The 14,928-nt window shown below is 30.1% G+C and overlaps 2 protein-coding genes across 2 annotated transcripts in view; one reads left to right on the forward strand and one right to left on the reverse strand.

Moving 5' to 3' along the window:
• The window catches only part of LOC112686461 (kelch-like protein 17), a 57,391-nt gene that overhangs the window by 1,794 nt on the left and 40,669 nt on the right, over positions 1–14,928 (reverse strand). Inside the window, exons 8-11 of the mRNA XM_025558735.1 lie at positions 13,833–14,046; positions 13,532–13,676; positions 12,474–12,730; positions 11,074–11,329 (exon numbers count right to left, since the gene is read on the reverse strand). Coding sequence (XP_025414520.1) covers positions 11,074–11,329; positions 12,474–12,730; positions 13,532–13,676; positions 13,833–14,046 — 872 coding nt within the window. The remainder of the gene's footprint in view (positions 1–11,073; positions 11,330–12,473; positions 12,731–13,531; positions 13,677–13,832; positions 14,047–14,928) is intronic.
• On the forward strand, positions 1,531–10,085 carry LOC112686460 (Fanconi anemia group I protein-like). Its single transcript, XM_025558734.1, has 24 exons — positions 1,531–2,118; positions 2,660–2,770; positions 2,882–3,057; positions 3,127–3,294; positions 3,396–3,607; positions 3,672–3,874; positions 4,326–4,462; positions 4,528–4,610; positions 4,746–4,892; positions 4,962–5,154; positions 5,275–5,404; positions 6,131–6,448; positions 6,870–7,028; positions 7,089–7,286; positions 7,343–7,479; positions 7,551–7,721; positions 7,791–7,939; positions 8,008–8,234; positions 8,293–8,463; positions 8,877–9,271; positions 9,335–9,407; positions 9,489–9,632; positions 9,731–9,832; positions 9,894–10,085. Exons 1-24 carry the CDS (start codon positions 2,005–2,007, stop codon positions 10,014–10,016), a joined length of 4,041 nt encoding a protein of 1,346 aa, XP_025414519.1. The 5' UTR covers positions 1,531–2,004; the 3' UTR covers positions 10,017–10,085.

Raw genomic sequence — 14,928 nt, forward strand, 5'->3', positions numbered from 1 at the left:
TGAAAACATTTTTGGGACACCGGGACGCGAAGTTCAAAATCGATGACAATCCCGGTTTTCCGGGACGTATGGCAACCCTAATTAAGAATATAGCAAAAAATATTGTTGGTGAAATCAAAAGTAGTATGCCAGAAAACAAGAAAACGTGGATGAGGAGATTCAGAGTAGTAGCAAATAGGAAAAAGCTATTTAAATTATGGCGGAAAAGCAGAAACAGAGAAGTTAGGATAGAATATGAAAATGTTTGTAAAATAGTTTGGTAAGCAAAATGAAGCTTAGTAGATATGAGTTAAATAAGTGGCTAGGAACACGGTAAGGAGAAAAATAGATAGACTGGCTATGGTTAGAGAAATATGATCCAGGGACTAACAACATTTTTGATGTATAAAAAATGAGGATAAGAGAATGTTAACGGTTGATGGAAATGTTAAAAAAGAGATGAAAATAATATTTTGAAAGATAACTGGGGCGAGGTATATGTGAGAGGTAGTACAGGTGCCTATAGTGGATAAGATGAGTGAAAATAGACCAATGGTTTTGGCATGTGATGAGACGAGAGGGAAAAAATACAATAAGAGTTCTTTTGAAAATTATAGTTGAAAGGAAAAGAGAAAGAAGAAGACACAAAAAGAGATGGTTGATTACGATTGAGAATGATATGAGGGCCGTTGGTGTGTGTGTAGGGTATGTAGAAAATCAATACGAATAAAGGTTTAGGATAAGGATGGTCGAACTCAAATAGTTGGTAGAAAGACGAAGTAGAAGAAGAAGAGTTTAAATATAAAAACCTTGATTATGGATTAACAGAGTTTAATGAATAAGTAACGAGTGGCGTGATTTAAGAATAATGTTAGGGGTTGAAAAAATTAGATGCCTATGACATTTTTCTAGATCCATTTCAGTGACATAATGCACTTTTCCAAGGTACGACAGGTCGCGACGACTGAATTATGGGTTTTATTAAGAAATATCCTTCTTCTAATAATAAAGTAAAAATGTCTTTATTAATAATATACATCTCCATAATAATTAAAACAAAACTGAATAAATTATAAATTAAAATTACACACGCGTATGTATGTGGACAGGTTTGCGAGTGAACTGAATATGATGTGCTTTATGAGCTACTACTTATCAAAATCGTCGCGACATGTCGCATTTAGTAAAACACAACCGAAGAAATGCGTCGCGATCAGTTGCACCTTGGAAAACGTACCTTTAGAATTTTCTTTGGTTTTAGAATATTCTAAAACGAATGGTATTTTTTATTTATTATTATGACATTTCAATAAAATATAGAGAATTGAAAATTAAGTACAAATAAATAATTTTGATGAGTTTTGCGTATCTGCTTTTTCTACTAACATTATGTTAGATTAACTGTTGTATTTTTATGCATAAAAACTAAAAATGTATTGTAATTAGATCTATGATCCGTTGAAATGTATATAAGTAATAAATATAATAATAATAACAGTCGTGGAATATATCAATCAGAATTCTGAGCATGTTTATAAATGGTCTGAGCGTCAGAACGCTGATCATGGCATTAAGGGTATATCCATTGTACACAATCTAATCAAATTAAGTTAAATTTAATCTATGATCTTAGGGACAATAACGATTCGAAATACCGAAGTCATAAGAAAATATTTTATCACTCTTATCTTATCATATCACTATCAACAACGTCCAATATTCATTATCAGTACAACCGCCAACTTCCCTCCAAATTCTAATTTGTTCGATTTGCTGTTGTTATCATATAAAATAAATAATAAACCGAAAACAATGTTTTCTGTTCCTTACTCGCCCAGTCTACCGCTACTACATTTTATTACTTTCCCAATAAAATTCTTTAAACTATTATTCATACATTCGAGAACTTATGGTCCCAACGTAAATTGTACTCGATGTTTTGTAAAAGTTTGTAATAGGTACATGTTAAGTCTTTACCATTGAGGAAGTATTTTGTACAGTTCAATTACACAACTGTTTTAAACAATGAGTGGTGATCAAATTAAAAGTCTCGTTGATCTGGCGAATAAAAGACTCAATAGCAGTGAAGACTTTGAAGAGTTCCAATCGTTTGTCAGCGAAGTGCTCGATTTGGACACTGTGAGTACATTTAAGTATATCTTTTGATATGATTATTCTCAAGGAACAGTTGTAAGTGTGTGGTTCTTAATTATTAAATTCCAGTTTATTCAAAAATGTTTAATGCTCATGATTAATATTTAATTGATACACCAAAAATAGAACCTATTTACACAGAGAAAATCACATTTCTAGCGTACCATAATTTAATGTAAAATCATTATAGGAAATCTATCTTCTTCAGTTGTTCAATAATTGTTATCTAATGTATTTCCAAGCTTGCATTCAACCTCCTATTGTACTGTTATAGTTATTATTAATAAAGACTGTGGTAAATAATTAATTCCTGAGTGGATTCAGGTATGACTCATGTCATAATTATAATGAATATATTTTAGTTTTTACATTCCAAACTTAATTTCTTTAGGTTTTCGTTAGCTATAACCAATTTTTTTTTTTTATTATTAAATTTTTATTTTAATTTTATTCCTCATCTGTTATAAGACATTAAATTGGTAATAAAATAACAATCAATAGTTTGATCTTTTTAATATTTTTGCAGATATATGCATTGATAGATGAAAAAATAGATCATGAAGATGGTCCTAAAGTGTTAGAGTATGTATTGGTTGGACTTTCGGTTAAACCTGATGCTCAAAAAGTTGTTGAAAAAGTAATATATACATATTTATTTAGCCAATTATAATAACTGGAGAATTTGTAAATTTATTTTATAAAATTATATAGGTTTTGAAAATTTAATTTCTGTATTTTTTTTGCACAGGTTTATGAATATGTATTAAACGCGATTAATACCACAGAAATACCCGAAAAGTTGAAAGTTCGTTTGATTGGTCGGTTATCATTAGAGTTAAATAAACTATCAACAGAGCAATTAATTAAATTTATAAATATGTGTAAAAAAGATATCGAAAATGCAAATGAAAACTGTATGCAGAGGTACCTATACATTTTTTTTTTTATTATCTAGTTTTTTTTTTAATTAATTATTACATTTTTCAATTTAAGCTGGAAAGAATTGATTCCTCAGATATTAAAAATAGTATCTGAAGTAAAATTACTGTCAACTGAAGGAGTAGAAATGAGTGGTGCTGAATACAAAGAAATGATCATTACTGATATATGCCGTAACAAGATGCAAACTAACATTACAGTAGCACTTGCATTGATGTTCGGGTAGTTATTTTATAATTTAACTCAATAATTAGAATATAAACCATTTTATATACATAATAGCATATGTGTATACTATACGATTATTTTGTTTTGTATTATAGGAGAACACCATTAACAGATAAAGAACATGAATTAGTAATTAAAACTTTATGTTCAAATGTTGGTCAAATGAAACCTCAAGAAATTCCACCTCTTGTTCAACAAATATTACATTTTTGTTCAAGTGGTGACTTTTTAAATCTTTTTTGTACACTGCAAAAATATTTTGATGAAAAATCCCTAGTAGAAGATGAATCTAATGCATTTGAAATTGGTAGTCTATATACAATAAAAAAAATTACATATTATTTTTTATATTTTTTTTTTTGTTATTGTAGAAGTAACTGAAAAAAAAGACTTGTTAGAAGCAAAGAGTACAGTATTATTTCTCCTAGAAGACTTTGCTAAAGTTCATTCTTCATTTGTTAGTGATATAACTAAATATATTAAAAATAGTATTGGTGCTCCAAATATGGTTTTTGGACCATTTATGTTATCATTTTTATTAACTATGTCTTGCTGTGGACCTTATGAAACTATTGTAAGTATGATTCTTTGAGGGAAAAATGAAATTCATGGTTTTTCAGATTCGGCTAAGTTAAAATTTATTTAAAATATTTTCTTAATGTATATATGAACTAAACTTATTGAGGTATATAGGTTACTACATTAATATTAGTAAACATTTAGAACAGTATTAGCCTCCTTGTAATATATACTACCTATTAATAATCACATTGTTTATTTAGTATAAATATATATAAATAATATAAATAATTTTGTTAGTACCAATAACAATAAGTTATAAATATGCATATTAAATTTATAATAAGTTGAATTGGCTGTTTAGACTGCCTTTAATTGTTCTAAATACAATACATATCAGAATTGCTTGACTTAGCTGGGTATTCCAATCATAAAAATATCTGATTTTACCCATAAAAATGTATGTGTATTATTTTTGTAACTACTAAATCAATGTATATTTTTAGGTTATTGGTTTAATAAAAAAACTTGTTGTACAATCACTGTCAGAAGATGAAAATATCAAACGTTCATTTTGGTTGAAAATCAATTATACAGATATTTATAATGTTTATGTACAATTTCAAGTCTTTATAAAGAGCGAGTATGTATTCAAAATAAATAATTGTATAAAATAGTTATTTTTCAATAAATTTATTAATTTTTTAGAATATCAAGTTACGAAAAAGTTTTTAAGGGTTTAGTCAATTTGGGTTTATCACTTCTTGGATCAACTTCTTCTGTGTTCAAAAGTACTCTCAATTTATTTTTATATTTATGATCAATATTATATGATATATTAATCTAATATATTAATATATTATATATTATTATTATTATTATTATTAATATATAAATATATATATTAATCTTGTATTTATTTGTAGAAAATGTTGAAATTACCAACAAAATTCATCAACTTGGTTTGTTCATCATAGTTTCTTTAGTTCAGAAACGATCATTTATTACTGGAAGTGTTTTGAGAAAATTAACTGATTATATTACATCCAACCCAACATCTAGTCAATATCTTGGTAATTTAGAATTTTAATTATTTATTTTTAACTTTTAAAATTAAATTATATAAATAATTTAATTTTTAGAATGTTTACATAAGCTTTGTAAGAATCAGAAGGTTGCTGTTATTGAAAATAATACTGAACTATTGAGATTATTTAAAGATATACCAGTTGGTATGACAGATAAAGTAACTTGTGCTGTTATGCCTGTTCTCAAAATATCAACTTATTTACGAGATAATGTTATTATGATTTTACGAAAAGAACTCTTATCAAAGTAAAATATATTTTAGATTATTTTCACCTGACTATTCTTATGCATGTTACTAAAGCTTATATTTGGATAGAATACCCTTGATTTATGTATCCTAATAATATTGTATTATTTATTTTATAGGGATTATAAGCTAAGACATTGTGCAGTTTTAGGATTCATTGAAATTTTATGCAGTGTACGTGTAAATAATTTTAATGCTTTAAGTCAAAAAACAAACAGTCAAGATTCTTGGCCTGGACTTTTTACTCAGGTAACTTTATATACCATATTATTATTTAGATAAGTATTAATTGTTTGAATGTAAATTATAATTTAATTGTTCTTTAAATAATTAACATTCACTGTATAATTTAATCGAAATAACCTATATTTTTATGAATATATCATTTTTAATTTTTATATTTGGATTATTCATTTATTTTATAAATAATAATAATAATAACAAAACATTTTTATTATTAGGTATTTTAACTTCATAATTTTAATTTTATTTATTCTTTTTTAATAAATCATTTTTTGATAAATTTATATATTATCATATTATTATAATTATTATAATATATTATATATATTATCTTACTGTATTCTTTGCCCTTGAGGCTTTATATCAAAATAAATATAAAATATCTTTAAAGTTATTGTTAATAACCAAATGCAATTAACAACCAAATTTAAATTTAAAAAAAATAGGTTATGTTTAACTTCACATACAGTTAAATATGAAAAATCTACTTAATAATTGACTAAGTATTTTTAAACATAAATCGCCATGTGTATTAATTTTAAAATTGTCAGGTTTATAGCCAAAAAAAAAATTATAAGTGAATTCATAATTTTATATTTTATATCTAATTACAAATAAATATTCTTATATCATCTCATTTTTAAATTTAACAAATAAAAATGTACTGTAAAACAACTATAACAAGGAAAACAAAAAATGCTTTAATGGTTTAAAATACCACTTAAATTACAGGTCATTCTTGATCGAGATTCTGTTGATATCCATTCAACTGTTGATCCTGAGGATTCTTCAGATAACAATAAAACAATTTGCTTGGAAATTTTGGACATACTTAAGATATGTTTTTTCCAAAAATCAGAAATCAAACAAACACTCTATCGAGGATTAGCTAAAGTGACTTCACCCAACAATGAATTGTGCGTGTGTATCAATAGCTTATTATTGGATCATCTTAGTATATGGTGTAATAGACGTGTTGCAGACAATAAACAATCGTTAAAATTTGATAAGTCTATTGTCCTAGGAAAAGATAATAAACATATTGTCAATGTGAGTGTAGTGAATAATATTGCACACCTATATCAAAACAGTAACAATTCAAAAAAACGCTTTTTTCAGGAATGTCGGTTTTATTGGTGGTACCTTGGTATCATTCATTCAATACAATGTACTTACATTGCCATCTGACGGAGAATATTAAAGATAAAGATAAACCTGTTTTGTTGATTTATGTAAATTCGTTAGTTGAATCTGAATATACGTTTAACTAAAAAAACCAACTTTTTGATTTGTTACTGTTTTGATATGATGTGCAATATAAACATTAATTTGCAGTTATCCTCCTCCTATTTTAATTTTAAAACTTTTATATTCTTTATAATGTGTTAAAAACATTTTAATTAAAAAAAAGTTCCTAGTACAAAAACTTACTATTATATTAATTAATTTTATGTTTGTGTATTGTTTCTAGGAGCCACTGGAAGAGCTGATTCTTTTGGCTCAGCATGTAGTAATTAAGAATATGTCGTTTGAAGATACTGAAGGATATAATAACACAGATCAATTAAAAAAATTACTTGATGAGCTAGTCAATTTTTATTGTGAATGCAATACGGATGAAATAAAAGTGGTTAGTTATGGTATGTGTACTTACAATTAATGATAATAATTTTTTTTTCTTCTATTTCAGAATGATAGTGATAGTTTGTTAGATATAATTTCAAATGTAGCTGATTATTCTGATATTATTAAACAAATTGTTTGTGTATATCAAGCATTTATTGTGTATATAGTTAATTCATGGAGTAATCCTAACCAGGATAAGGAATGCTATGAAAAACTACAAAAGTTATTTTCTAAATACAATCATATTGTTGAAGCTGTTTTGGTAATTTAATTTTTATTATCAAAAATATTTTTATTTGTCGTATTATTCTTATTTAGGCATCAGATAAAACTAATAAAAAGAAAGACAAAGGAAACAAAAAAAATAAAACTGAAGTAACAGGTACATCTAAATTTACTGAACCTGCAATACAGTTAGACTTTGATGTTCTTTACAAGTTTCTTTCTCTACTAGTGTAAGAATTTTACTCATATTGACTCTATAGTTTAAAGTTACTTAGAACTTGTTATTATTATTTATCTTTAGTGAAGATGTAGATTGGAACTCTGAAAGTACTGTTTCACCATTAAAACATAACGTGAGACTATGGGAATTTGTTTTAAAATTGGTACAAACGTATTTGATTGAAATAAAGATATCATTAACACGTGATGTGAAGCCTCTTAATCTATATGAAAACTTGTGTAAATTGAATAAGTAAGAGTTTGAATTTTTTTTATTATTCACATACATTTTTGTATTCTACTTCGCATGTTATGTTCATAGATTGCTTTATGATTATTTTCTGGTTGATGTTTGTGAAAAAATGAAATTCAGCCAAACTATTGTTGAACTTGGATTAGAGTGTTATTTAGAAATAATTAAACTAGTCAGTTCATATTACAAAAAAATAAATAAATTTTTATTAGACTCCAGTAAGTATAATGTAAAAAAAATTTATTTGAAAGTTATTTTGATCCTGAAATATATTAAAAATTAATAGATCAGGGAGATATGAGTGATGAATTAGAAGAAACATTTAATGTACTTCGTAATATAAGATTTCATTTAGATAAAGTATTAGAAATGAATCAAGTGGATACAATTAATGATGATGATGATGATGATGAAAATAAAACTAAATTTGAAAAAATTGAATGTCACCTTATTAGATGTGTGTCTGTTATATGCCATTCAGTTAAAAGTAACAATGATGCAAAAATGAAAACTGTAACTATAATATCCATTGATTTTATATTATTAGCTAATTAACTGTTCATTTTATTAGGTATTAGTTTGGTTATCTTCTGTAGCTGAAAAGTATTCATTTTCAAACTTAAATAATTCTAAAGAATTTGTAACCCTCCTGCTGGATATGCATGCTGCATACCAAGAAGATCCTATAATGTTAGCTACTTTAGTTAAAAACTTGTGTTCTTCTTTTGGTCAAATAAGTAAAGTAAGTTTTACTGAAAAATTGTATTGACTGTTAATTTTGTTTAATATTAGTGGAATTTAAAATTAAATCTAACATATATTTTATGTTTAATAACAGCAGAAAAATTTTTTTATTTAGAAGTATATGATTCTACAAAATTATTTTAATTAAATATGTTTCTAGGTGAAAATTATTGTTTTATATAATATAGTTATTTTTAATATATTTATTCATATATTTAAATTACAAATATATTTATGCTCACTCAAGTTTCATATTAAATTTTTAATTGTTTATTGTTGATAAAATGTAAACATAAACCATGAAACTAATGTAATATTTGTATATATGTTTGATATTTACTAATAATTATACAAATTTAAATTTAACATCAATGATTTTATTAGATGCCTAATAATTTTGGTTCTTTTAAGAGTCATAAAATCAATGAATCACAGCTGACACCTTTGAGGATTATAACAACTTGGAATAGAGCATCTATGTGTCCGGTTTTGTGTCAGCATTTGTGCAACGAGTTGAATTATGTTTTATTATGCTTATCTCGAATCAAAGCAGAGTTACAAGCATCTCAAAGGAAAATTAAAACTATTTGCCAAGATCGTCTAAAAGCTAGAGAAAAAGCCATCTGCCATCGTATTGTACTTGTCATATTAATCACAATTTCATTTACAAAAGCAGTTATTCCATTGGGTCAATGTACAGAGGCTGTTTTTAATTTATTGTATCAAGTCTATCATACTATTAATATAGTTGCGAAACATTTCTTAGCCCGCTCTACTTACCAGGAACCTGTTTATAAACAAGCTTTGTTGAGTATACTTTAAATTTGGTTGATTTTGGGTTGGTTTTATTTTCCAATGTTTTGTTACAGATTGGGTAAACTATCCGAAGTTGTCAACAATCAACTGTCACCTAACGTTTCAAAATTTATCATGTTTGTTGAGGTATGTAATTTTTTGTTTTTTGATTCACATTATTCTGCAGTTTTTAATTTAAAAAAATTGCTATTTTTATTAATTTTTTAGCATGATAGACCATTGACAGACAAAGAAAAAAAGTCAACTCAGTTAAAAAATCAAACTCGTCGCCAAGCCAGCTATATTCCTAGAGTAGTTACTGAATTAGAGTTATTTGTTAATCAAATAACCAAGTTGGGGAAAAAATGCAAGGTTATTAAAATAGTTTAACTTAATTTTGTTAATAATTTTTTTGAAATGAAGAAAAAAGTATTGCGATTATTTTTTTTTTTTTTTTTTTACAAAATTAGGATCAGAATTTAATAAATAATCTCAAATTAACTTCGAGCCGTGACTTTAGACTTAATATACAGAAAGTTCAAGATATGATTAGCAAACAAAATGAATCAGATGTAAGTTGTTATTGGATGTTCTAAGAAATGTAATTTTAATGCTGTTGTTTGTATTGTCAAGGAGAGTGATGTAGAAACTACAAATCATGATACCTCAAATGAATCACAGGAAAATAATCAACCCCCCAAGAAAAAACGAAGATCTGGCTCAAATGATAGATCGGTTGGTTCACCAGTTTATTGACTTATATTTTTGTTTAAATTTAAAAAACAATCTGACAATTCAACAGAATTATTTTAATATTAATTTTAAAAGTGATATTATTTAATTCATCCTTTTTTTTCAAGTAGTTTAAATTAATAAGTATCTAGACACTTTTGTGTTTGCATTTATAAAAAATATATGTAAACGATATAAACATTTTTGTTGATATAAAATTTTTTAGTTCATTATACTCATTTTTTACTTAAAACTCTTTATGAATAAAAAATTAAGTTTTCTCATATCTCTTGCATTTTAATGTCAAACATTGTTATTCAAGATGAATTATCTGAAATTGGAGAAAATTTAAAAACTGTATAAAAACCAGTGAAAAATACATAAAATATTCTAAAATATTATTCTTAAGCTTTTTCTTCCACTTTCTAACGTCTGATTTCAAACATAACAGTCCTTACACTTTTGATGTGGTATTTTCTGTTGATTAATTAACCATTGAGACTTATATACATTATATTTTAATCATAATTTTAACTGTTTTTATTAAATTAATTTCTAAAAAATCCAAATGTTATAATTCTATTTTTTTTTTTTTTTTTTGTAAATGTTGGTTTAACCAACCTGATTACGATAAAGATAATTATTATTAATATACTAATGAAGTAGTTTAAACTATCTATAAACATAGATACTTATCCTCGTTCACACGAAATCATTTTTTAACGCCAATAGTAAGTTGATTTAAAATGTAAAATGACGATTAAATCAGTCATTCTTCTACTACTCACCCGTCCCCATATCACACCTTTTCCCATAATCAAACGACCAGTGATTGGTAATTAATACTGTTGCGATCCAAGCGCTTTATTAGGGGTTGAAAGTGCTAACCCCTTGCTGTCTCGCGCGACCATCCGATTAATTACATCCCCGGGTGCCGAGACCAAGTTAATTCTCTTTAGTCTAACGTTTTAAACGTTAGCGAACGGTGCTATACGTATAATCGATACTATTACTCGTATTAAGCGCCGATATAAATATAAGATATCACTGATGCTAATGACGCGCGGCTGTTCCGTTTTACCTGCGACACTGCATAGTGGCGATGGGCTCCCACGCGTTGCGTCTGACGTTCAAACGTTCGCCGCTCGACATACACATCGTTCCGTCGTTGCCTCCTACGCAGTAAAGCATGTCGTCCAGCGTAGCCACGGCGCAACTGCTGCGCCTGCTGCTCATGGCCGGCACCGTCATCCATTTGCTCATCCTCGGGTCGTACCTCTCGACGGTCGACTGGTAGTTGGTCGAGTCGAAGCCGCCCAAAGCGTACAAACAGTTGTCTGCAGGGAAATCACAAAACACGCGTTACGTTAATGGCAATAATAAAAATAACAATATTAATGATACTGGCCGCACGGGAAGAAAACCTTTGTTCGGACAAGATTGGTTGAATCTCAAAATCCGCGAGGAGTCCGACAATAACGTACCTATAGCGGTCAATACCATCGTTTTATTAGGAAAAAGTGTACCGTTTACTTGAACGATTTTGTGTTATAAAAGTAATACCCCAATCTTTAATCAACGTGAATAACAATTTCATATTTGGCTTGATCGAATTATGTTTAAACTCGATTCGAAAACCATCGTCAGGATTAAATATACCAAGAATTTATACACGTGTACACTAGGTTAGGTCGAAAAAATGATTTTTTTATTTCGGAAAAGTTGCCGTTTAGTATCCTAAATGTGAAAAAGATAATAAAAGTAAAATCTAAATTTTTCTTTTCGTTTCGCGCATAGGTTTTAAAGTTTGAAAAAAACAGTCAAAAACTAAAAAAAATTAAAACCCCATGAAAATTTTAAAATTAATATTTTTAAAATTGATTGGTCATTAAACAACAGCACGCAGATCTGTGGTTATTTTTTAAGCATCCTCAGAAAGCTTTGGCATTGTTTTGAATTCTTCTTTGCAATTAAATGGAGGCATTGCTGATCTTGAAAGTAACGTTGACTTTGTAAAACCATCTGTTTTTTTCTTCACGCACTTTTGTAGAAGACTCCTCCGTAACCAGCTCTACGATTCCATCTGCACTTTAAGTGTGATATGGAAAATTAATAAACTCGAATTGTGGTATAAATTTTGCACTAAGAAGCTCTTAATAATAAATTTTAAAAATATTGATTCGATATTTTTAGTGAAACTTTTTTTTTTTTTTCAATTTTGAAGCCCGATGCGCGAACTGAAGAAATAAACTTGGATTTTTTCAATTATTCTTCCCTCGTTAAGGATACCAAACCGCAAATTGTCCGCGCTATTGCGGATCCGAAATAAAAAAATTCATTTTTTCCGATCCAACCCAGCGGGCACGGGTACCTAAAGCACTGGACGACTATACAGGATTGATCTTTTGTACGGGAAAATCCTCGATCCACACGGGGTTCCGTGACGGAATCAAGTGTACAACGCGCGCGCGGAGGACTTACCAACGACGGATACGCGACAATACCGTCGACGGGTGGTCATGCTGGGGCAAGACGACCAAACGCCGGTCAGCGGGTCGTACCGTTCCACGCTGCTCAGGCACGACGCGCCGTCGAAACCGCCGCACACGTACAGCAGCCCGTGGTTCGCGCTGATGCCCAGACAGCTCCTCTTCGTGCCCAGCGACGTGACCGCCGACCATTTGTTGCAGTTCGGGTCGTAGCACTCGGCCGAGGACAGATCCACTATGCCGTCGTATCTGCAAGCACGCCGGATGATTTGTGTTGGACAAGAGAACGCGAGGGACGTGCTGAGAATCGCCTACGAGGACACGGTGGCGCACACTCATTCTTACCGACATGGGTCGAACATCATATTAATACCGACCACCTACCCATTACCCAAAGCAACTCCAATAAAGGTAATTTTGGAACTGGAGGTAGTGGAACTTATCACTTAAGGCATGAGCCCTAGGTCCAATCAGGTTTCATTTGTTCGGAATTTAAATACAATTTAGAAAATTTCGAATATTTTAAACCATCCGATTTTTTTTCCGGGGAGGGGGGGTCGAATGACCCCCTTGACCCGTGAGGTGCGCGCCACTGGTCGAACACCTGCACCGCTCCTCACTCTCGCCGAGTACTTTTTTTCATTTCCCAATCAAACCTACACATTTCGAAAAGGCGCTGCGATACCCGTCTACGAACATAAGGTGGACCCCGACTAGGAATACTACTGTTGTCTTAGCAGAAACGTTTCATCGAGTCCCGTCGCCGATACAAATGTATTGTATTCCGGATGAGCGTGTAGTCCGACATTTTTACGACAAAACGAATGAATAAAGCAGAAAAATAATTCTAATTTTTATTTCATATTTTCCGTATGAAATCGTCAACAATCGCAAAAGTAAAATACTAAGACTATGTACATGATTATCTATATTATAATCTAATAGCTCGCGTTAAACATGTAGAGTAACATATCAAATAATTAATCATTGCAATTAAAAAAAATCTAAGATTTGCATTTTCCGATTAAAATACGTGTAAGTTGTACTTACCCTCCGATGGCGTAGATCAGCTTGCCCAATGATACGATACCTGCGCGACTCCTGCACTTGGACATGGGCGCGATCGGCAGCCAACGGTCGTGCCTGGGGTTGTAACACTCGCCGGCGCTGTGAATGGTGAACAGGCTACCACCCCCTGCGGTAATACAATTCACCGTAGGTATTAAAACTATCTGATGTAAGCATGGAATGTTAGATAGGCGTATATATGTACGCGGGGAAGGGGAACATCGGTTTGCCCTGTTTAGTATCAAGCAAGCACAAGACCTGTATACCATAGAGAAGAACTTACCGATGGCGAAGATGTACGGCATCAGACCGTCAGGACTCCGTTGCTCGGTCTGTTTGCTGGCGAAATCGGATCTTTGATCCGGCAACAGATGGTACTTCATGGCACCCAACAACAGGTCCTTACAACTAGGCTCGCTGCGCACCAGCGGTTCCGTTTCCACCACGTTCAACAGGAACATTTTTGACATTTGGGCCAGCCGCACGTGTCCCAAAAGCTGCGTGACACGGTACTATTATTACCAGCCCCACATTCGAACACAATGAGCAGTCAACTATAAACTTCTGATGTTAACCGTGCAACCTTACGGGGGCTCCTCGATAACATGACTGGTATTAGCTACTACCACGTTATGAAGAATCCGTGTTTATGACGACATAGACCGATGCGATCGAAGTCTTATGATTAAGGTTCGTGAAAAATCATTTATTTGAAAATTTATATTTCCATACAACCATTAATGTCGTTACAGAAAGCTTTTACTGCATCATACCTACTTCTATCTCAACAAATATACGTAATATGATTAAAATACAGTGCCGCAAAAACCGGGTGTGCAGAATGTGCCGCGCACACGTTCCCCAAGGTTTACATACATTTGGAGGGCCCCTTAGCCCCTGCCTAGAATAAACTACACTTTACAAACACACAATTATTTAATAATATTACATTATTATTTTATAGTAAAAAGAAACTTTTGTTAAAATTCAGGTAAGAATGTTATAATATTATAGAGTAATATCATATTTATTTAACAAAGAGTCCATTGAGTATTTGAGTAGGCATACAACATAATTACCTAAACTACTTAAATAAATTTACTACATAAATATGTAGTGAAGTATAATACACAACAGTTGTAGGTATTTAATTTGATATATATACATATATCATACACTAACAGATGTGAAACGTGTTTTAAAACCTAAAAAAATTAATACTTATAAATAAGAGGTATACAAAAATAAATCCTAGAGAGGGGCCTATTATAATTACCGCACACGGGCCTCCTATTTTGTAATTGCGGCACTGTAACAATACAATAATAGTATTTTCCGGCATTGACGTGTGATCGGAATCAGTTTTCAGTTTACTCGGT

This window comes from Sipha flava, unplaced genomic scaffold, assembly GCF_003268045.1.
Source record: "Sipha flava isolate LNK unplaced genomic scaffold, YSA_version1 309_pilon_pilon, whole genome shotgun sequence".
In the NCBI taxonomy this organism is placed as follows: domain Eukaryota; kingdom Metazoa; phylum Arthropoda; class Insecta; order Hemiptera; family Aphididae; genus Sipha; species Sipha flava.